Consider the following 24,181-nt stretch of genomic DNA (forward strand, 5'->3'; position numbering starts at 1 on the left):
GTGCAAATACCTGGAGTTAGAAAACCAAAAGGGAAAAACATGCTCAGCATTTCTCAAGCTGAAAGAACTCGGGAAAAAATTTAAGCCTTGAATTGCAGTATTTAAAGATTCTATGGGCAATATGTTGAATGATGCAGGAAACATCGAAAAAGATGGATGGAATACATATCATTACTATACCAAAAAGAATTGGTAGATGATCATCCATTTCATGAGGTGGCATATGATCAAGAACCGATAGTACTGAAGGAAGAAGTCTAAGCTGCACTGAAGGAATTGGCAAAGAACAAGGCTTTGGGAATTGATGGAATACCCGTTGAGATGTTTCAACAAATGGATGCCACACTGGAGGCACTCACTCAACTATGCCAAGAGATTTGGAAGACTGCTGCCTGGCCAACTGACTGGAAAAGATCCATATTTATACCCCTTCCAAAGAAAGGGTGATCCCGTAGAATGTGAAAATTGTCGAACAATATCACTGATATCGCACATGAGTAAAATCTTACTGAAGATAATTCAAAAACAGTTGCAGCAGTATATTGACAGAGAACTTCCAGAAATGCAAGCTGGATTCAGAAGGGGATGTGTAGTGAAGGATATCATAGCTGTTGTCAGATGGGTCTTGGCTCAAAGCAAAGAATACCAGAAAGATGTTTACTTGTGTTTTATTGATTATGCAAAAGCATTCAGTTGTGTGGATCATAACAAACTGTGGATAACATTGAGAAGAATGGGAATTCCAGGGCACTTAATTGTACTCATGAGGAACCTGTACATAGACAAGGAGGCTGTCATTTGAGCAGAACAAGGGGATACTGCGTGGTTTAAAATCAGGAAGAGAGTGTGCAGGGTTGTATCTTTTTGCCTATTATTCATTCTGTATGCCGAGCAAATAATCTGAGAAGCTGGACTATATGAAGAGGAACATGGCATCAGGATTTGGAGGAAGGCTCATTAACAACCTATGATACACAGACAACAAAACTTTGCTTGCTTGAAGTGGGGATGACTTGGAGCACCTACTAATGAAGATTAAAGACTACAGTCTATCGTATGGATTATACTTCAATATAAAGAAAACAAAAATCTTCACAACTGGCCCAATAAGCAGCATCATGATAGATGGAGAAAAGATTGAAGTTGTCAAAGACTTCACATTATTGGTTCTACAATCAATGCCAATGGAGGACATCAGACAATGTATTGCATTGGGCAAATCTGTTGCATAAGATCTCTTTCAAGTGCTGAAGAACAAAGATATCTCCTTGGAGACTAAGCTGCACCTAACCCAAGTCATGGTATTTTCAATTGCCTCATATGCATGTGCGAGCTGGACAATGAATAAGGAAAACTGAAGAAGAGTTGATGCTTTTGAGTTGTGGTGTTGGTGAAGAATGCTGAAAGTACCATGGACTGCTAAAAGAACTAACAAATTTGTCCTGGAAGAAGTGCAGCTGAAATGCTCCTTGGAAGCAAGAATGGCCAGTCTTCTCTCATCTGTTTTGGTCATGTTGTCAGAGGCACCATTCTCTGGAGAAGGATGTCATGCTTGGTAAACTGGAGGGTCAACGAAAGAGGGGAAGGCCCTCAATGAGATGGATAGACATGGTGGCTGCAGCGATGGGCTCAGGTATAGTAGGGATAGTAAGTCTGGCACAGGACCAGGTGGTGTTTCGTTCTGTTGTACATACAGTCACTATGAGTTGGAGATGACCCCATGCCACATAACAAAAACATCAACAACAAGGGCCATAGTCTCAGGGGTTCCACTGGTCTCTATCAGAGTAGTAAGTCTGGTCTTTTTTATAATTTTGAAGTTTGCTCTGCATTTTTCTTCCACTCTGTGATCCCGATCAGATCAGTTAGTGATAGTGACCAGGCACTCTTATTCTTCTGGCCTCAGGCTCATGGAGGCTGTGATTTGCATGGTCCTTTAATCCTTTGGACTAATTGTTTCTTTGAATATCATGCAATATTTGGCAACCCAAAAGAATAAAGAATAGTTTAATAAATGAAATATTATCTGATATGCTTTTAAATTCACCATCCATGAGAGTTGTTTAAGTAAGCCAAATTCCACTGTTAGGACACCATACTTTGAGCTAGAAAACCTAGATTCAAATTGCAGCTGCAGCATTATTCCTTGACTCTATCCCTAACTCTGGTTAGAAGCAATGACTGTGCTTCCTGATTTGTCCATGTCTGCCTTGGTTGCCCCCGTTGGCCTGGTGTAATTAAGAGTCTTTCTTTCATTCTCAAAAGTGTCATTGTTTTTACAATATATTATAAGGATACTTTAGTTAAAACCAGGCAGCCCTGGTGGTGCAGTGGTTAAGTGTTCAGAGGCTAACCAGAAGTTCAGCTGTTTGAACCCCCGAACTATGCTGTGGAAGAAAGATGTGGCAATTGCTCCCATAAAGATTACAGTCTTGGAAATTCTGTGTGGCGGTTCTACTCTGTCCCATAGGGTCTCTAGAAATCAGAATTCAACCTAAGGGTAATGAATTTTATTTGGGAGGGGTAGTTAAAATCAGAGTCCCTGGGTGGTACAAACTGTTAATGCCCTTAGTTACTAGTTGAAAGGTTGGTGTTTGAGCCTACCTAGAAACACCTTGAAAGCAAGACCTGGCTATCTACTTCCCCAGAGTCACCCATTGAAAACCCTTTGGAGTACAGTTCTGCTCTGTCACATGTGGAATCACCATCAGTTGAAATAAACTTTGATGGCAACTGGTTTTAGTTAAAACTTTTTTTTTTTTTTTAAAGCATTGAAGCTGGACCTGAATGGGTACCTTTTTCAGGATCTGGGAGTGGAGTCTTCACATAACAACCCAAACCAGTGCAGGATCTCACTGTTGATAGTGTGTGCTCTCATTTGATTTTGTATGATGGGGCAGATGCTGTTATTGTTGCCAGAGAGAGTAAGTGACTGCCCTGGGATAATACAGCTAGTGAGTGAAGAGTAGTACGTATTGGAACTCATGACTGAGGTTTCCCAAATGCTGTCCTCCTTTTGATTTGGAGGCAGAATCAGAACCTGCTCCTGAAGTTGAGAGTGAAACTACATTCTAGTAGTTTGCATTGTCTATTTCTCCTGAGCCTGGAGAAAGGGAAGCTTCAATAGGAGGTAACTCAGTCTAGCCTCATCAGCAAATCACATCAGGGTGAAATTATTGGCAGGATGTCCTTCCTTTCGCCTTTGCAGGATTGGTTTCTGAAAGGATACCATTCATATCTTCTGCCCCTTTACTTGCCCCTGGAGAAAACTCATTCCTTTATCAACAGCCTCTTCCCTACCCCGGGGCTAACCTGGAGATGGGCATTATCCACAGGGCAACACTTTCCTCACCTACCTTGCTAACAAACCTTCTGCAGCTTCCTCATGAGAGCAGTGGTGGTTTAATGGAAGAACTCCCCTTCCATGTAGGAGACTCAGGTTCAATTCTTGGCCAGCACATCTCAAGTGCAGCCAACACCCATTCATTAGTGGAGGCTCGAGTGTTGATATGATGCTGAACAGGTTTCAGTGGAGCTTCTAGAGTAAGAAGAAAGGCCTGGCAATCTGCTTCTGAAAAATCAGCCAGTGAAAACTCTATGGATGAGAATGGTCCAATCACCAGCTGATTACGGAGCTAACACAAGACCAAGCAGCATTTTGTTCCATTGTGCATGAGATTGCCATGAATCAGGGGCCAACTCAGTGGCAGCTGACAGCAGCCACCACTTTGGTTCTTCTCCCTTGCTAGTTCACAACAAGCAATCTAGCAGCAAAACAAGGGGTGAAAGCAAAACAGAAGGAGTTGAGTATGTCCCTCCCCAAGTTTCCTTGTCCATCCATCATGCTGGGTGGCCCTAGTACTCTGTGCTCAGGGCCAGTTCGGACCCTGGCCATCAGCATCTGGTCTTAAAAGAGCTACATAAAGGGTGGATTGCTCAAGGAGAAACACCCTTGGAGTTCAGCGCCTCTGCCTGGGAATAAATATTTTATTCCTTCTCTAACTTTTTATGCATGCCTTGAGGCAAATGCATTTTAACATCTGAAAAAGACTGTCTGGAATAGAAATGTTCTTATCCCAGCCCTGTTTTAATCTCTTTTAATATAATGTAAAATAAAAATTGTTTGTGTGAGTTCCTTATGGAAGCAAGTCTTTATAGGCTATTCCCACCTCTGCCCAAAATTTAAGTTATTAATGCAATGATCAAGAGAGAGAGAGTCTTGTATTTGAGAGAAGGGTGATTGCATAAAGCAGAGCAGCAAGGGTTTTGGAGTGGGACAGCAGCCACTTGGAACATTCAAGGTGGCTTGAGGCTCAGGATGACTTGACAGCGTAGTATAAAGACCAGCATGTTTCCCCAGCACCACCCTGCACAGCTGCACCCCAAGTGGTGGAGAGGGCCTCTGTCCTTGAATTGTTTGCTTTGCCTGTAAAATAAGCACAATCTTGCTCAGAGACTCTTGCTTTCTCAGTTGTGTCCTTACCAGGGCTTTGAAACAGTTCTTTCTGGTTCACTCATGGCCAAATGGACAAGAATTTGTAAAATGTGGGTAAACTTGAATGATAAATGGAACAGAACACATATGGGTGATGGGTTGACACCCTGCTAGAAACTTAATCTACTTCTTAAAAACAAGGGCAGCATGCACATTGCATACCAACCAAATTTCCTGATCGGCCGAGTCGGAAACAATGGTGGCCTGCTCAAAGCTGGTGGCCACTCACACTTCTTTGAATGTGTGTTGCTCTCCAGAGTCCTAGCAATGATCCAGTCTCATGCATCAGGCCCCTGAAAGGGATCACTATGCCTCTTCCTACTCTCTCATTCCAGGGTTTTGACTTGTAATTTTTCCCATTCTGATTATCGTTCCACTTCACTCAAATTTGAAAAATTCTGGTCTCTTCCAATTTTACTTCCTTGGCCATGAATGAACCAGTTAAAACTGGTTTGAAGTCCTGGTAGTTATTGAGAATCTCCTGGCATTTGCCAAACATCTAGTTGTCAATTGCCCTGTGTATTTACTGTAATGCAAGTGAGGAGAATCAGCTAATTTATTTGTGGTTTAGGCCTAATTTTAATTGACTGTGATACCAATGAAGTGTTCAGGAAGTCTGTCATGTCCTAGAAGAACTAAATTTGTGAGGGCTGAAGCAGCCCATTGAATGGGAGGAAGAAAAGTGTCCCCATCTGACAATAGTCTTTTCATTGTCTTCCAGAAATCAGAAATGGAAATCTCAAGGCCATCTTAGGCCTCTTCTTCAGCCTCTCCCGGTACAAGCAGCAGCAGCAGCAGCCCCAGAAGCAGCACCTCTCCTCACCACTGCCGCCAGCCGGGTCCCAGCCAGCTGGCACCCCCTCCCAGGGCCAGGCTGGCACGCCTCAGCAACAGGTGCCAGCCACTCCCCAAGCCCCGTGCCAGCCTCACCAGCTACACCAACCAGCACCTCATCAGCAGTCAAAAGCACAAGCTGACATGCAATCCAGGTGGGGGCTTCTTGCCAGTCTACCATTGTGTGTCCAGGCACCCTCCTCTACACCAACCAAAGTCTAGCCTGGACTGAATATTTTTCATTTGTGCTTCCTCAGTGCTGAGAGCCTCTGATAGTTCATGGGGAATTAGCATGACCTTGAAATGGATACAATGAGGCCACTTTCTGTGCCTGGCAGAAATGTCTATTTTTATAGGTCAGAATCGCTAGCAGCCAAAGCTCATTAGCTGCTGATACTACTGTAACTCTGGCCTATTACACACGCTTGTATGCAATAGCGCATTGCTGTCGAGTCAATTCCAACTCATAGTGATGCTTTAGGACAGAGTAGAACTGCTCCCACAGGGCTCCAACACTGTAAATCTGTACTGAAGCAGACAGTCATATCTTTCTCCTATGGAGTGGCTGGTGGGTTCCAATAGCTGAGCTTTCAGGTAGCAGCTGAGTGTTTAACCACCACACCACTAGCACTCCTTTGTATGCAATAAATAGCCCCTAAAACAGACTTCAAACCCCTTCTGCATGTTTGACTACAAGCTGGGTGTTCAGTGTTACACATGAGAGTAATTTTACTAAAGGGAAGCAAGAGTTCTCCTCCAGCTGATGCCTCTGTTTTGCCAGATTAAAATATAAAGGGCACTGAAGAGTAGCAAGTAGCTTTTAGTATAAGAGAAGGAGGCAGCCACCTTCCCCAAGAGGGGCCGCATCCCCTTATGGGAGTACATGTGCGTGCCAGTAATTGTGACTGGGTTTTGTTGACCTTACAGAGCAGGTTGAGGTGTCTGTGAGGTTCCCACACTGCAGGTCCTGTACTTTGCAGGGTTGGGATCTGGATTTTGTTGATATTTCCAGAGGGACTGATGCTTGCCCCTTGGGCTCACCAGTGAATAGTGTATGAGCAGAATGCCAGCGTAGTCACTGTCTGCTTGGTTACAGTGGGAGTAGTTGCATTCCCAGACAACTCTGCTTTATCAAAAAATCATCTTATAAAATAATTGTTTTAATGGAAGAAAAAAAGGGACGATGGGGATTAGGAACTAGAGTATTTTACTCGAGGTAAAGTTCTGCAGCAAAGTTTATCCTTGTTGTTTTTTTTCTAAGCCATAAACTTTTAGCTCTGAAACCTCAGTGTCACTACTCTAATTGTTTGATTTCATCTAATGTTTGCTAAAGAGGAATGGCTTCTCCTTCCCAGTCACTGAAAGCACCAGCATTAATTAGCACTGGGCTTCCTGCACTCCTTCATATCCTTTATTGCCCGTTGTAGTGTTGGGCAAAGCACAAAGCTACTCAGACAAACAGCTGCCTTATAGATGGTGACGGTTTTTTTTCCCCATGAGCAGTGCTGTTCTTCAGTTGTGATCGTGTTAAAATCAGCAACGATGGGTGTAATGTAAGTCAGGCCCCTAATTAATTATCTAATTATATCCAGTTCACATTATGGAAATTTGTGGATGGGAGAAGTGCCTGGACTGGCAATGAGGAATACATAGCCAAAGAGCCAGGCACTGCACTCTTGCCCTGTAGAACAGCCTGCATGGGAGTGTTTTTCTGATCCAGTGTTCCCTGGTGCACCTGGGTCATTGGAATGATCAGGACATCATTTCTCAAACTGAGTTCTACAGAGTGCTTATTCCCTGGATGGTAACTTGGCTTACATGGCAGGGGAAGGGTACTATGAGGGGAAAAATGGGAAATAATCTGGGTTTGTTGTTATCCCTCTTACTGTAGGTCTACTCAAAGTTTTTAATCTGCTGATACGTATTACTTTATTTGGCTAATATTTAAACACCTTCTATGTGCCAGGCACTGTTCTAGACACTTATGAGTCCTAGGTAAACAAGATAACCAAGATATCTGCTATCTATAGTTTATTAGAGGAGACAGAAAAATAAGTAAATAAATAGGGAATGAAATATTAGATACCCATAAGATGATGGGAAGCTCTGGTAGCATAGTGCCTAAGGCACTTGACTGCTAACTAGAAGGCTGGCGGTTCAAATCCACCAGCCACTCCTCGGAAGGAAGGTCGGGCAATCTGCTTCCATAGTGATACTGCCTCAGAAATCCAAGGAGGGGTCGCTATGAGTCGGGGCCGACTCGACGACACATAACAACAACAATAGCATAAGATGATGAGAATCAGAGGGACTGGGTCACTACTTTAGGTTGAGTTGATGAGAAAGTCTGAGCAGAAGGCGCTGAAGTGGGGATACGAATGACAAGGAGCTGGCCATGCAAAGGTCAAGTGTAGAATATATCAGGCAAACGGAACAGCTGATACAAAGTCCCTAGTGTAAGAATAAGCTTGGCATATTGGAGGAGCAGAAAGAAGGCTAATGTGGCTGGAGCTCAGTGAGGGGAAATGATAAGGGAGACTGGAAGCAAAGACGGCTGCCGCCATTTACGTGGAAGCAGTGTGACTGGCGGTCCCTGGAGTCATGAGCTATAGTTCTGAGGCCACAGCAGAGTGCTGGATAGAGTTTGGATTTAATTATCTAAATGTGACAGGAAGCCATGAGAGAGTCTTAAGCAGGAGGAAAACTAGTTTTGATTTATAGTATTAAAAATCAGTTTTAGTCCTCTTTGGAGAATGGATTGTGGATAGCAAGAATGGAAGGAAGGGCCCCATTTAAGAGGCTTTTGTTGTCCTTTAGAATATGACAGTGGTTGGGATCAAGCTGGTGGGAGCAGGTGTGGAGATGGACCAATTCAGGATGTATTTTGGAGGTTGAATCAACAGAATCTACACATGATTGACTATCTGAAGTGAAGGAAAGAGAGGAATCAAAGATAAAGCCTTAAATTTTGGCTTGTATAGTTAGATAAGTGCTAGTATTAAATACTGAAATGAAGAAGCTTGGGAGAGGAATAGGTATGTATTGTGAATCTGCAGAAGGGAATATAGAAAGCAACTCGGCCACAGAACAGCTCTTCCTATTTTATAGAGCATCACACAGGGTAAGGTTCCAAGGAACATGGGTTGAGAAACATTGCACTTGTATCACTGAGCTATGCTAGCCTGAGGCATCCATTTCCAAGGGAGGTATTTGTTTGCTTAAAAGTCCAGGTCTTCCAGTGACAGTGCTCCTCTCCCAGTAAGAAAAAATATCCTGCTATTAATAAATGCTTCATCTAATAAGAGCTAAACTTACACTGGGTTTTTACAGTCATTCATTCCAACTACCGAGTGCTTCCTGCCGTCATGGCCCTCTGACTGCCATATGGTGACACAGATTGGGTTTTGGAGTTGCTGTATGTCCTCACTCACCACTTTATCTTGCCTAGGTTCAGTTACTTTGGCAGATGGTTGGTTTCATCCAACATATACTGATGCTTTCTAATTTTACTTGGCAGTTCTAGCGATATAATACACTAATACTCTGGCTGTAAATTGAAGTATAATAAAATTGCATCACTGGCTCAGTCCATTGTATCTCTAATCCAGAATTCTGTCTTTGATGACCAAAGGCTCAAGAGTAATGGTTTGAACCCTTGATCATCAATTTCAAATGTCAGTGCAACCCCAAAATGCCAGGTTTGTTTTGCTCCTCTGTTAGACCTCTATGATATATGAATATGTCAAAAAGCCATTTTGAAACTACGCAAGTTCAGCACCTTTTGGAGTAGCAAATCCTAAGACATGACAACTTTTCTTTCTTTTTCTTTTTAAATTGTTTTATTGTGGTAAAAATATATATAACGAAACATTTGCCATTCAACATTTTTACATGTATGATTCAGTGACATTGAACATGTTCATCGTATGGTGCAACCATTACTGCTGTCTGTTTTCAAATTATTCACCACCATTAACGGAAACTCATTGCCCCCTAAGCAATGGCCAATCCTTTCCCCTTCCCTCCTGTTCTTGGTGAAAAACAAACCAACTCCTGGCTATTGAGTGAGTTCACACTCTTGATGACACCATACATCACAGATTAGAGTTGAGCTCTGTAGGTAGAACTTGGCAACTTTTCCATTAAGATTGTGAATAAAGGAATTGTGGACATTGTCAAAGGAACCCTAAGACCATGGCATGAAGAATCAAAGCAACTATGATTGTTCCATGAAAGCCTTTTACCTCTTTACTTCAGATCTTCCCATAATTTACATGGTCAAGAAATAGATACACGTTTCACTTCATGAAATCCCTTATCATTCTACAGTCCAGGAGAGAGTGTAGTCTGCAGCACCTGCATCCCCCTCCATCTGAGCCTGTCTTACATGTTATCAATAGTTAGCTGTTCAGGAGGAATCCAGAATCATTTTTCCCTCCATTCTCTTCTGTCACTTCCTTTACCTCCTCAAACTGGTAAAACCAAGATAGTATTTCTCATCTCTGATCCTTTTATAAACATGATACAGGATATATAGATGCAAGAAAGGTAAATACTTCTACTTTTCATAAGGGAGTAAATGAGCTTAACTTTTATTTATCTTTTTATTTGGTCCAACAGGAGCCTTCAGATGTGCAAATTTATGGTCCAAAGCCCAGAACTTAGCAAGTTCAGCAGTTTTTTAATGGTTGTTTCTATATCAGTGAGAGCAAAAATTCCCAAGAGTGGTGAAACTTGCAAACATCTGTACTTTTGTTTTGAGACAATTTATGGTACATTCAGGACATTTTTTCTGAAAAGCACCCTAGTAGAACAAGCATGTGAAATGGAAGCACCCAAGTACTGTAGCAAGGTACAAAGTTTGTTTATTTGTCAGGAGCTTCCTGGCTTCAGGGTCTTACGGTGGGAAAAAGGCCTTGTAATGAGTGGAAGCAGAAATGACATTGGTGTTTAAGAAAGAACCACAAAATTTCTGAGATAATATTTGTAACAGTTTCTTCATATTGGAAATTTATCCAATAAAGTCAGACCTAGAAAAAATATTGTATCTGTTGGAAAAAGCGAGTAGAGGGAAAAAGCTCCAGGACCTACTTACGCATGTCTAATATATCTTCTCTCTCCTCACTTAGTTCTTCCATTTTTTTTTTCTTTCCTGTCATGCAGTGCATCATCCAAGGATTCACCTCAAAGCAAAATCATCCGCTTCACTCTCGGTCAGAAAAAGATCTCTAGGTCAGATTTTCTTTGTGTTCTACAAAGCATGGTTTAAACCCAACCCACTGTACCCTTTTGTTCCCTCTTCCCATTTCATGTTTGCAGTTTGAGGAATCCAAACATGCTATGGCTAATGAGCCAATGTGGGCAGAAAACTAGATTTGGTGTATGTGTGTCAGGGTGTAAGTGCAATTGATGTGTGCATAACATTGCTGCAATTAATGTATTTGGTTTGACTGCCTTGTCATCAGAGATCAGAGTTTCTTCTGATTTAGGAAGAGGTGGTTTTTGTAGTGATTTTATGATGAGTTTGCTCCGTGCCTTACCCTGTCCTGGCCCTTCTCTGTCCTCACCTGCATCTCATTTCTGTGTGTGGTGCTTTTTGTTTGTTAAAATTACTAATGTAGGAATGGTTTTCTCTTGAGTTATAAAGACTCAAAGCATGAATATAATTGGCCATAGGAGACAAAACAGCAAGGCAGCCATGTCTCATTTTTATGTCTGGATGCTCTTGTGTACCGTGGAGAGATCACGTCCATTTCCGGGAAAGAAATAATAGTCTTGCTCACTAACTGGTTCTCTTGGTTCAGAGTTTGGCCTGTCTACTGTGTCTTACAAGGACCGATTCCAGAGTATGGGAGATGGCAGTTACATCCTTCAAACAAACCCACTACCACCAAGTCATTTCCAACTCTTAGTGACCCTGTAGGGCAGAGTAGAACTGCCCATAAGATTTCCAAGGTTGTAAGTTTTTACAGATGTAGACTGCCTCATCTTTCACCTGCAGAGCAGCTGGTCGGTTTGAACTGCTGACCTTTTGGTTAGCAGCCCAATACTTTAACTACAGCACCACCTGAGTTGCATCCTTACAGCTATTGTTATTTTAAAGGTATCGACAGATAATGTTTATCAAATGCTTAGTTTGTGCCAGTTTGAATACAGTATTTCATCCTCACATCAGTCTTCATTAAGTAAATCACATTATGATGTCTATTTTACTGATGAGGAAATTAAAGTTTAGAAGTTAGGTAACTTATGCAAGGTAACACAGAAAGTACAAGAACCCTCCCTTTAACCACTGTGCTAAACTACCCGCCCACTTCTCCCATGAATTCTGAAATTTGTGTAGTTGTAGAGGCCGCTTTTTAAAATCCCATTGTCTCAACCATTGCTCACAGCCTTTTCCTCACATTGCCCTTGTAGTGTCCTCACAGAAACTGCTGCTGGGGTGCAATCACCTCTTTATTGAGACTGGTATTTATTTTTCATTGATTTCTCATTTAAAGCCAAAGGGAAATGCACGTTTCATTACTATATTTATTACTGCCTTTATTCATGTAACAAGTACGTACTGACTGCTTGCTGCCTTACTCTGTGAGGCTCTGGGTGCCTTTCCTAAAAAGGCTGCACACTGGGAGGCTCAGCTTAGGATTTGGCTGGCAGGGGAGAAGAAGCCACAGGACAGTGTGCTTCTCTGTAGAATAAGTCAGCATGTGGCACAGATTTGGTTTGGGGGGACAGAAGGGAGCCTCCATTTGTCACTCCTTCTGTTAGCCATGCCAGAAAGTGACTGTTCTCCTTGACAGATAATACAAAAAACATCAAAACAAACAGTTGGCGTTGAGTCGATTCTGACCCACGGTGGCCTCGTGTGACAGAGTGGAAGTGTGCTCTATAGGGCCTGGTTGGTGGAGTCAAACCTCCACCTTTTCTGTTGGCAAACCAAGAGTGTTAAGTGTTTGCACGATTGGCATATCATACAGAGGCCTAAGTCAGAAAAGATGCTCGCTGCACTGGCAAACTCGTTAATTCCCAGTTCACTTGTGTGTCATGCAAATGCACATACATAGGACAGGAGAGAGTTGGTGTGAGCTTGGAGAAAACCTGAAATCTAGTGTTTGTTCCCACGCTGTGCTCAGCCAGGGAAGATAAAGAAAACAGAAGCTGGTTGGGAAAATTTCTAATTGGAAGCACATGCCCATCCCTTGAATGATTTGTTATCAGTCCCAGATGATGGAAGGAGGCAGCCTGATTGGGAGGCAATGGGAAGAGGAAGAGCAGAAAGATGAGGGTGTGTCTCCTCCCCAAGGCTGTGCTGGGCACAGGCTTCCAAGCTGACCATATGCCAAGGTCTCTCCTTCCTTTGGGATCATATCCCTCACCTGGAATTTCTTTTGGATTCATTCTGTTTCTGCTGAGGCCAAATAAGGAATGCTGGTTGTTTCCTTATTTGAAGCACAATCCTGATAAGAATTTTAGCTGATCACACACCACTAAGTTGCCAGTAGAGTTTGGTTGCCAAAAGAAACAGCCCTACCCTTGCTGACTGAGTAAGACACCTATCCCAGAGCTCTGGAAATAGATCACTCGCTCAAGGGCACATGCTGATTGAACAATTTGCTGAGCCACTCACCATGATGGGCACCAGGATATTGTGCACAGAATTTTTTTGTGTGTGCCTCATCCTAGAATCTGGATTGGGTGTGTGTGGGGTGGTGGTTGTGTAGGAAAGTGGTATAAGGATGAGGGATTTGCATAAATTTCTGCCTTTGACCAATACTATTGCCACCCCTGGTGTCCTTAATAAGTCTCAGGTATTTAGGCTCATTCTACCCAAGGGAGAAGCATAGTGGCTAAGAGACAGTCTTTCAGTTGGTCCTAAGTGAAAGCCTGTCTTCACAACTATCTTAGACAAATCATTTCATGTCTATGAGCCAGGGTTTCCTTATTGGTAAAATGAGGTAGTACTTTCTCAATCACAATGTTATAAGAATCCAAGTCATTTCCAGTCCTTTAGCACAGTGTACAGCAATAATCCATGTACCATTAATAGCAGATACAGAGATGTTGGTAAGGCAACCAGACTACCTCTAGCAAGTCCCACAGAGTTGACCTCTACACAACTATCTTGGGGAAAAGAATCAGTGAAGCTAATCGTCAGTCCTCTACTCAGCTGCTGAAAAGCAGATGCCATAGAAATGAGAGATGTAGCATTTCATCAACTTGTCTGACATGAAGCATCTCCAGTTAGGACCCTTTCCCGCCTCCTGAGTTCCTGAGCATGTGCACACAAGCTGCCTGCCTTCCTGTGATGGGCCATCCTCTGCTTCCAACCTTTGAAGTGGCTTTGGGAGGAAGCACTGCTTTCTCCTCACCAGCACGTACAGCACATGGAGCCGCAGAGGCAGTTAGCAGTTGCAAGTCATGAGCTAGGAGTAACAGTTTTACCGCCCTGCCTTAGTGGCCCTGCATAGGTTGGAGAATTCAACCGTGACTTGAGTAATTGCAAAATTTTTCTTCTACCTTGTTGTCACACCACTTCCCTTACACTTAATTTTTTAAAAAAGCCATATATGTATGTTTCAAAGAAGCCATCTGTGTTCTCTGTCATTTTGTAACTGTGTCCGGATGTGGAATGATCACCAGAGATTGAGTTCCTCTTGGGAAGGAGTTGCTGGAACCTTCTGACACCATTACCAATGCAGGGTTGACTTTCCATGCCCCCATCCCACTGTTCTTCTGTGAGGCAGGCACAGTGAGCAGCATCTGTTGTGGTACCTGCAGCTATTCCACAAGAGCAAGACCCAGCTCTTCAGCAAACAGGCATTCTAATGCTAAAGACAGCAGATGCTTCTGGGCTGGGAGTTGATAGGAGTTCCCATGATACACAGGGATGTTAATGATAATGAACTTCAAAATGTTAGCCAGAGGCTTAGGGTCTGTGTCAGTGGTAGATTAGAATAGTCTCTGCTTTTCAGATTCAGCTCTACTCTCAGCTCCCCTAATTAATGCCTCATTGCTACAGGGCAGGACAAAGTCCAAGACTGGTAGTATGACATACAAGGGTCCTTCCTACTCTACCCTCTTGCTTCTTTAACCTCATTTCTTCCCACACTGTCCTCTCTCGCCACCCCCAAGTCCCAGCGCACACCATGCTTTCTATCCTCAGTATTTTTTAGCAGGGTTTCCCTCTGTGTACATGCTTGCCTCTACTGTCTTGTCCTCCACACATATTCCCATTCAACACACCAAATTTTGCTCTCGAGTCCCTTTTATTGGGAACCTTCCCTGACCAGCTGCTGAAATCATTTTCCTTTTCTGAAGTATTCTGAATTTCACATATTCTTTTATCAATACACATGTAACCTGATGTCAGCTGGGGGTAACCAGTTCTTTAAGATCTAGGTAAGATTGAGTTTGACCTCCTTCTTCAAGTTGCAGAAAGTTCAGTGACCTCCCCGTGATATCTCAGGTATCTTAGGTTCTCATGGGTTTTTTGGTCTTTGAAGTCCTGCATTAACTCAGCCCACATTAATTCACTTTATGGATGGAACTCATCATCCCAAGGGATGTTTTGGTTGTCTCATAGGTGGTTCCAGACTTTACCTTTTTCCTTACATCTCGCCTACCATTCATTCATTCATTCATTTATTCATTCATACATTCATTCTTCAGACTTTGCTAAATATTTCAGAGAGATAGAGGGGGCTTATTTGGAGCAAGTGATACCAGTCCAAGCCCATTTACAACAGAATCCACATTTTCAGCCTCAGAGTCAACAGACTCTCTAAGAAACATGGAAGAAATTACTTGGTATATACCCAATTTCCATTTGATCAAGTTTCCCCCATTGATTGAGCTGTCCTGACCAGGTGTACTGGTGGTGGGGATGGAGGTGATGAGAGCTGGCTTCAGATTTGTGGTGGTTGTTGATGACTAAGTATGTGCCATTCATCTTGCATTCACTGTCGGCTGTCCTCAACAAAGAACTCCTTCTTTAATGTCCCAGAACACATGGCACAACCCTGCCACCCTTTGAAGGATGTGCTGCTCCCATTACTTGGGCTCAATAAAAAGACTTTGACAATGACTCCTCTTGGGAAACTTGGAACTATTTTAGTAAATCCAAGACCAGGATTTTCTCTCTCCAGGGAGTAGGGCCCAGAGATGGCTCACAGCCACTGCAAGTAAAGGTTCTCAGTCACCCACAGACACTGGGGTAAAGTAGTTTCTCTTCTGGAACGTTATTTGGATAAAACACCAGCCCTATCTGCTGAGGCCTTCCTTGCCTCTTTGAAATGATTGCTCTCAGGCTCTTGTATGTTGATTTTTGTCTAACTCTCTTCTGATACTTCAGCCTAGATTCATTTGTTTCCTTCTTTTTTTTCTCTTGTCTGCTTCTTTCTTGTACCATAGTATGTTTCATTTATGACAATACCCAATTCATTTTAAATTTACAGTTATCCCTTTGGGTTCTTTGTTTTTGTTCCAAAGTTACAGGTAAGTAATGTGAATGTTAGAGAGGCCTAAGGGATTTGACTGCTAACCAGAGGGTTGCCGGTTCAAACCCACCAGCCACTCCTTGGAAAGAAGATTGGGTGATCTACTTCAATAGTGATACCATCTAAGGCACTTGTGCTATTCTGAAAATCTTGTGTGGTCCATCCCAGGTTCAGGGCAGTAGGAACTCACTAGCAACTCTGAAAGGAATACGTTTTTTCTCTCTTGGTTGGTTGTTGTTGTTGTTTTTCCTCCTTGCCTGAATTTTACACATCCCTCCACTAAAGTAGAATCCTGTACCTGTATTCCTCCACATCTCTTAAAACCACTGCTATAACATCATCCTGGAACAAGTCCATAATCCTTTTCCAGGCCTATACATGGGCATAAAGACTCCAGGCTAAATAGATCCAGCTCAAAGGACCCCCAAGTTGCACCTGCAGAGTCTCTACTCTTGAGTGTAAGTACTCAGTAACACTGACTTGGAGAGCTTGCAAGAACCTATTTGCATTGGAATCAGAACCAACAGGTACCAAGATCCCATTGCTGGACCCCCTTGACTAGTTGTGCAGGCAACATCTGGTCCCCAAACACAGGCACTGCATGACTGTTTTTGTACCCCACTCTGTGCTTGCCTTTATGGGGTGAATATCCTCTTCAATCAAGATGTGGTAAATTAACAAAGGAGAACATTTTCCTTGGGGGGTGGGAAGCAATGCCTTACAGTTCCCACTGCCATATGTTAGAGGGAAGAACTAACCTTCTTCCTTTCTCCTAGCTCCCAGTCAGGGAATTGGTCCAGCTTCTTCTTAACTGTATAAATTTTACAGTCCTCTCACACCATCTCATGTTCTCTGTTTATTCTACAACCATCTTTCTTGCTCAGCCAACAGGAGAAAGTTTAAAGCAGTTGCCTGCTTATATCTAAAATGCTTCCAGACTTCAGACTTCTTTGGTGCTTACAAATTTGCATGGAAAGAAAAGGCTGAAAGCTTTATGAGTTGAAAATTCAAACTTATCACTAGATCTAATGGTAATCTGCTGAGGTTCTGTTGGCTTTTAAACACAGTTAAGTGGGGTTTAGCTGAAAGATATAACTAAATATTTCATCATGTATTCATCTTTCAACATTAATTATTGGAAACAGCCTTCTTTAGTAAATCCCTGGACCAAAATTCTAATTTGGGGAGTCATACCCTTAACTCTTTGGATAATGGGCCATAATCTCTTTAGACACACGGAGAAATGGTGATTTTATTTCCCACACCACCCAAAATGAGATATTATATTTAAAGGGAAACTGTGTGTTTGTCTTTAGGCTAGCAGATTTCTGCTGGTTTTACAGAAAGAATGTGATTTTATACATTTACTGTGCAGAGAACCTGGGCTTCAGCCTCTCAAAGAAATGCTTGTGGAGACAGGTTGTCAGGTGTTGAAGGAAAATATATGTCTGGACAAGTGTTTCCAACTAAGCCATAAGTTTTCATTGCAGATGTGTGGGGTTCTAAGTGCTAGCAGTTCCTTTTCTGACTGTTATCAATTAAGTTCTTTTCTTGATACCTATATCCCTGGATTATATAGCAAGCACCATTATACACCCAGAGTTAAACAACTTAGAGTTATCAGGCCTTTTTGTCCCACAATTGTTAAAATTAAAGATGACTTGATCTGGATCTATTGAAAATACCCATCCCAATAGAAAAAGATTATCTTTGTATTTTTAATCGATGTATATATTTTTCCTTCAGATCTTTCTTTGCTCAAAGGAAAATTGTTGACATTTTGCTGTTGGACTTTGCTTGTGTTATTACTAGCCTAGATGTTTGTAGTGGTTCTACCAAAGCCTTGTACTGGCTAACCTTCTCACACCCAGTGTCTTGGATACCTTCTTTTACCTCCTGCATGGTTGTAGTTCCTTCTTCTGAGACACTGCTATTGTTCCAAGACTGAATCTATTACCCTGTTACTTTTGCATTGTAGACTTCCAGGTCCTACCACGAGAGTATCCACTGCAGGCAGTGAGGCCAAAACACGCGGTGGAGCAGCCACTGCTAACAACCGACGCAGCCAGAGCTTTAACAACTATGACAAGTCCAAACCAGTCACCTCCCCACCCCCACCACCAAGCAGCCATGAGAAAGGTGAGTGACCTTCATGAGGGTCCTTTTTGGACCCTTCCTTTTTAGCAGATCTTGTCTCTTTGGGTGGGTTTGATGTCAGGAGGGAGTTACAAATAGGGGTAATGAGAATGGATCACAAAGACATACTTGGCTGGTGGGAACTTTGTTATTAGAAACATTAATGAAGCAAGGGAAGTACTGTCATGTTCATAGTTGCCAGCAGGAATAAATGTATTTGTTTGGGTATGGAAACCAGAAGACACTTGGACTACAGATAGAAACAGTATGGCATTGGCAATTTGAAAATAAAGTTTTGTAGGACATGCTCTATTCATTAGGTGGTTTTCCAGAATGTAAGCTTCTTGGATATGCATTTTGTTGGTTGCTAAGCTTTTTACCCATCAGAAGGATGTGAGGGGAACAAGGGATTTTCACCCTTTGGAAGAGTCAGGAATGTGGTTTGGTTAAATGCAGATCCTGAGTATATATGGCTACATGTAAGGAGTAGACAACATTGATTTCCTTATTGAGCTTACAAGGTAGCCAGCTCATAGAGTAACCCAGGTACATGCAAAATATAATATGTGGACAAAGGAACAGAAATAATTCAAGCACCAGGCAATGTGTACAATAGGTACTTGGATGCATAAAATATAATCCTGGGTTTTGAGAACTTCAGTCTTGGGGAGAGACACACTTGTGAACAGATATATTGCAGTTCAGTATGATTTGTACTGCAGTTGAAGTGTGCACAGTTTTCCAGATGAGGTTGTCCATAATATTAATCTTATACCTGCCTTGTTTATCACAGCATTTTGGTGAGTGAGTCAAACCCCGATGAGGTTGTGTTCTGGCATTTCACTTTTAGATGAGCCAATTCATGACTTTTTTAATGTGACCCATAGACCCAAGAATTCCTCTCCTAGGAATTGATCTAATTGCCCAGTAGGTTAAATGAGAAATTCATTATTCTGTCAATAAATGACAAAAGTATTTCAACACTTAGTGCTAATCTTTTAAAAGCTTTACTAGCAATAATAACAAGGAACGTTTCAAAACCCATAGAGAGAGCCCCTTATACTTTTTTTGGAAATAATAAAAAGATCCCTCATAAAATCAAGGCCAAACAATTATGTCCCCTTTCACAGTCATCACTGAACTTAGTTCTTGCTATACTGAACAATCACATGAGATGTGAAACAAAAATAATAGCTAACATGCCATAGTTAGGAAAAAACCTGAGGACTCACACAAAATTCCCTGAACAGTTCTGTAAGGTGGCCAGGTACAGAGGTGATATGTGACAGTTACAGTGGAGTCAATGCCAGGTAGGTCAGAGAACTATACTCCGTAGGGTTTTCAGTGGATAATTTTTTTTTTTTTTTTTTTTCTGGAAGTAGATCATCAGGCCTTTCTTCTGAGATACCTGGTTTAACCCTTTAATCTTTTGGTTAGCAGCCAAGCTTGTGAACTATTTGCATACCCAGGGCCTCCAATCAGTGTATAAAAACCAAAACTATTCCTTTCTAGCAATGTAGCCTATGTGTTTTCTCAAAGACTCTCATCTCTTATTTTGCCTGTGAGGTTTGGAGGGAATAGTTAGCAAAATCTTAGACATTAAAAGAACCTGCTAGTTGTTGGTTGTGTCAGTATTGCCGTCATGGTCAAATCTGCTGTTGGTTTCATTCTCTCACTCTACAAGCAGCAGTCAGGTCCAGCATTCCATGGATGCAGATGTGTGGACAGGTTGAGCTGTGAAACGTCTCTGCTGATGGCCTTGGGTGCAGTGGTTGGGACACAGGGATTGTTGGCTTCAACCGGCAGGGTTGTTGATTCTAACTGGCTCTAGGGCTGCACATCAGAATCACAGATTTTCAGGGGAGAGGAAATAGCTATCTTCTTAAACATGTGTGACATTTTCTGCTTCCTCTTCCTCCTGCCCCCTCACTACATCCTCTGAATGTGTTAACACTGCCAAAAATCCAGTACATTTTTAAAGTATTTCTTCCATGGTATTAATTTGAAACATTTAATATTCTTAGGCTGAAATCTATGCATATGGAAGAGATAAATATATATGTATGTATATGAATAATGCAGTTTTCTTCATCTTATAGGAAGTGTATCTTATATTTTCCTTACAAAAATAAATGTAAAATATTCAAATTACTGAAATTCATCAAAGAAAAAGAGTCCTACATAATCCCATCTCCTACAAATAGCTACTGTTTACCACTTAGTTTATATTCTTCATTTTTTTCATGCATGTACTATCATATATTGATACAATTTTTTATATTATAAATAGTGCTGAGATTAACATCTTTGTATCTCATTTGGCATGTGTACAACCCTTGCAGGGGAATTGCTACCTCAACGTGTACTCACATTTTCAGTCACTTAAATATTGCTAAACTTCATTCCCAAAGATTATATCTATTTATATTCCCATCATTAATATATGAAAGGGCCAGTTTCCCTTCACAGTTGACATCATTTCATATTGTCACTCTCTTTGGCAAAAAATGTTCTTTTTTTAAATGAGACCAATTATCTTAAGAAGCTAAAATAACAACATCATTTGCTAAAAACTGGCCTTTTTACTGACACTTTGCTGTGAGTTAGAACCAGTGGCCTTTAGTGTCATAAAAATAAGCACTTGGGTTTGAGAGCAAGCTTGCTACTGACTCAAGATGCTTAACTTCTCTAGGCTTCAATTCCCCCATTTGTAAAATGAATCTGAAGTTCTCTGTCACTAACCTGTTGTGATATGTGAATGAGTTCCTCAGTTTTCACTGGTCCTTTGGCCTTGTCTAATGCAACTGCACTGCACCAGCACTTCCTGGTGTGTTCCCTCTGCTGGTCTTTCTTCTTCTTGTCACTTTCTTCCTCTTTGATCATCCTGCCTGTCATGGGCAGAAGAGAAAAGCCAGACATGGCTGGAGACAGAGTTTTACAGTTGTCAGTACTGTATCCTGTCTGAGTAACATTGGGACCATTGACTTAGAATCTCTGTAAATTTGTTCCTTTGTGGTTGGTGAAGCAAGTTATTTATCTGAATTATCAGGAGAGGTAACCATCAAGATTTTGCCTACATCTTGCCATTAACGAGGAATCTGACATGAAATTACAGTTTAGTTTGTTGTTTGTTGTTGTTGTTATGTGCTATCGATTCAGACCCGACTCATAGCGACCCCTCCTTGGGTTTCCGAGGCAGTATCACAAAGGAAGTAGATTCTCCCATCTTCCTTCCGAGGAGTGGCTGGTGGGTTTGAACCGCCAGCCTTCTGATTAGCAGTCAAATGCCTTAGGCACTATGCTACCACAGTTTAGTTTAGATGGAACTAATTCAGTGGTCCAAGTCATACCGGAAAGAATATCATTGGTGCAACCCTGAGTCATGCTGATTCTTTTTCTTATTTCATCATCACTTTCAGAGCACCTACTATGTGTCCCACATTGGGCAGGTTGTAGGGACCTAGAGAAGACTGAGACACAGACTCTGCAGAGGCTCACAGCCTCAGGGAAGGGGCGATGCACACATATTCTATGACAGAGATATGCTTAACATTGTGAAGGAACTAAACGAACTTTGCTGAGGTTTTCCATCTCCAGATTTGTTTGGCGAAAAGGAAGGGAAAGGTAGGAAGGAAAGATTCATCCTGCTTTTCAAGCCTGGAGGTTAATCTAAGAAGACAACTGCTAAGGTCTGTATCATTAAACTCTTGTTCAGGGGAGGACTATGGAGGGTAAACTGTATTTCAGTGATGGGGTAGGACCTTCCCACAATCCTCAGGATACCTCTGTCATTCCTGGCACTGTTTTCCCAGCCAGGGAGAACTTCAGTGGTTGTTGGTACTCAGTGGGTGATACAGTCATCTCTGTTTAGGAATCAGCTTTCAAGTAGCCATAATTGTCTGAGGGCCTACAGAGCCAGCTTAGTGCTGTGAATTGTAAGGGCATCACTGAACTTAAAGAAGTCTCTGGGTGACTGTCTGGAAATGGAACTAGTGAACAGTTAGACCAGCTGTTGAGGCTAAGCAGGCAGGATGAATTACCAGACTTGGGGACTTCACAGGGGCCAGGAAGAAAGAAGAAAGCCTGGCGACTATCTGAGAAGCTGAACTAGCCTCATGGCCAGAGCAGTTATCTAAGGAGAAGAAATTTGGGGGCCTGCGATGAAAGAGAAAACAAGTCCTTTGAAGACTGAGGGTGGAGTTTGACTTCTGGCCCTGCTGCTTCCCAGAAGTGTGTCTTTGGGAAAGTGTAGCATCACTGGGGCATCACTTAAACCTTCCAACTCACAAGGCCATCACAGGCCACACTTGGCACCATTCTACTAGGAAGGATGGCGACAGGAATCATGCGTGGTTGGCAGGGCAGTGTCAGGTGTTTCTCCCCTGTAGGGGAAGTCTTTGCAGCACTGCACACAGCAATCCCCACAACCAAGTATCACTTTTTCCCCCCATCCCATCTCAGCTCAGATGTGAAGGATCAGGATTCAAACAGACTGGGAGTAGGAGTCACTCTGGCTTAAAAGCGCCATATCCCACAGGAGGCAATAGTGTTTTCACAACTTCATCAGCATAACTACAAGGATTAATCCAATTAGAAGGCTCCTTAGGGAAGCCCAAAATGATGGTGTATTTATATTTCATTTATAGTTCTGCCCAATCCAAATGCAGTTTAACAACCAAGAGTCATTTTCAACATGAGCAATGTTTTTGGTAACATAGTTGACATTCTATGGGGTGTCAGTGATGCCCTTCTGATTCACAGCACTAAGCTGACTCTGTAGACCCTCAGACAATTATGGCTACTTGACAGCTGATCCCCAAGCAGAAATGATTGTATCACCCACTGAGTACCAACAAGAGTACCACCACTGAGTACCAACCACCGAAGTTCTCCCTGGCTGGGAAAACAGTGCCAGGAATGACAGGGGTCTCCCGAGGATCGAGGGAAGGTCCTACCCCACCACTGAAATGCAGTTTACCCTCTACAGCCCTCCACCGGACATAATTGACATTCTGTGGGAAAGTTAACTCAAGGTCAAACCTCACATAGAATGGGAAAAGGTTTTGTTAATCCTTTACCAGCAGCAAGTCACCTCACCTGTTGGAGCTTCAGTTTATTTTCCTGTGAAGGGGCAGCAGGCTGCTCCAGTACCAGTGATACCTGGGGGGAAATCAGATGTGAAACGTTTTTTTTACATTTTTCGCGTAGCCTGATTCAAACCTTCCGTCACTGTCATTTCTCCATTGGTTGTGGGCATTTTTGTGAAGGGTGTGACCTTATAGCTGGAGTTTATAGGCATTGTGGGTGTCATTTGCCTGACATGAGAAAATTGCTACGGTCTGATTGTTGAAATACTGTGTGGTCAGTTGGTTTGATGTCTGTTAGTGGTGCCCTTTTATAAATAGGCTGGTGGTTATATGTCTGCAGTAATGGCAGATTTTGTTATTATAGTTAGTATATCACACCATAGTTTCCATTTGGTGTAAGCAAATTATTGACAATATCTACTTGAATAGAAGTCCTAAAACATGGCACTTCTCCCTAAAATAATGTCTGAATGGTAACATTTCTCCACTCTGACACGTTGTTGTTGTTAGGTGCTGTCAAGTCGTCTCCGACTCATAGCAACCTTATGCACAGCAGAACGAAACACTGCCTGGTTCTGTGCCAGCCTCATGATCCTTGCCCATCGTGGCATCCACTGTGTCAATCTATCTCATTGAGGGCCTTCCCGTTCTTCGTTGACCCTCCACTTTACCATGCATGATATCCATACTCTGACATAGTATGTGCAAATTGCCTATGTGTGATTAATGAAGGAACAGCTTCAAAATGGTGTCTCCCCATTAAGTTTGAAGCACTCCACCCAAGTCCCATGATCGGTTGAGAACTTGGTAGATTCAAGACCCTGGGCCATTGTTTCACGAGGTGTGATCCGTGGACCATCCACATCAGCATCCCCTGACGTCCTTGTTAAAAACACAAAAGTCAGGCCTTACTCTAGAGGTTAGGGCCTCTATGTCTACATTTACATCTAGGTAAAAGCTGCAGAAGGAAGACTGAGCAATCTACCTCCATGAAGATTTACCACCTCAGAAACCCAAAGTGGGTCACTATAAGTCGAAGTCGACTCAATGGCAGTGAATTTGGTTTGGTAGTTTAAAGATCTCTGGTGGTGCAGTAGTTAAGGTATTCAGTTGCTATTCAAAAGAGTAATGGT

The 24,181-nt window shown here is 42.3% G+C and overlaps 1 protein-coding gene across 1 annotated transcript in view; it reads left to right on the forward strand.

The window, feature by feature from the left end:
* NAV2 (neuron navigator 2) overlaps positions 1-24,181 on the forward strand; it is a 494,616-nt gene that overhangs the window by 212,848 nt on the left and 257,587 nt on the right. Inside the window, exons 5-6 of the mRNA XM_007955845.2 lie at positions 5,217-5,484; positions 17,804-17,964. Of these exons, the coding sequence (XP_007954036.1) occupies positions 5,217-5,484; positions 17,804-17,964 (429 nt within the window). The remainder of the gene's footprint in view (positions 1-5,216; positions 5,485-17,803; positions 17,965-24,181) is intronic.

The sequence above is a fragment of the Orycteropus afer genome, unplaced genomic scaffold (genome assembly GCF_000298275.1).
Source record: "Orycteropus afer afer isolate SDZICR_OR568_19922 unplaced genomic scaffold, OryAfe1.0 scaffold00014, whole genome shotgun sequence".
Classification (NCBI taxonomy): domain Eukaryota; kingdom Metazoa; phylum Chordata; class Mammalia; order Tubulidentata; family Orycteropodidae; genus Orycteropus; species Orycteropus afer.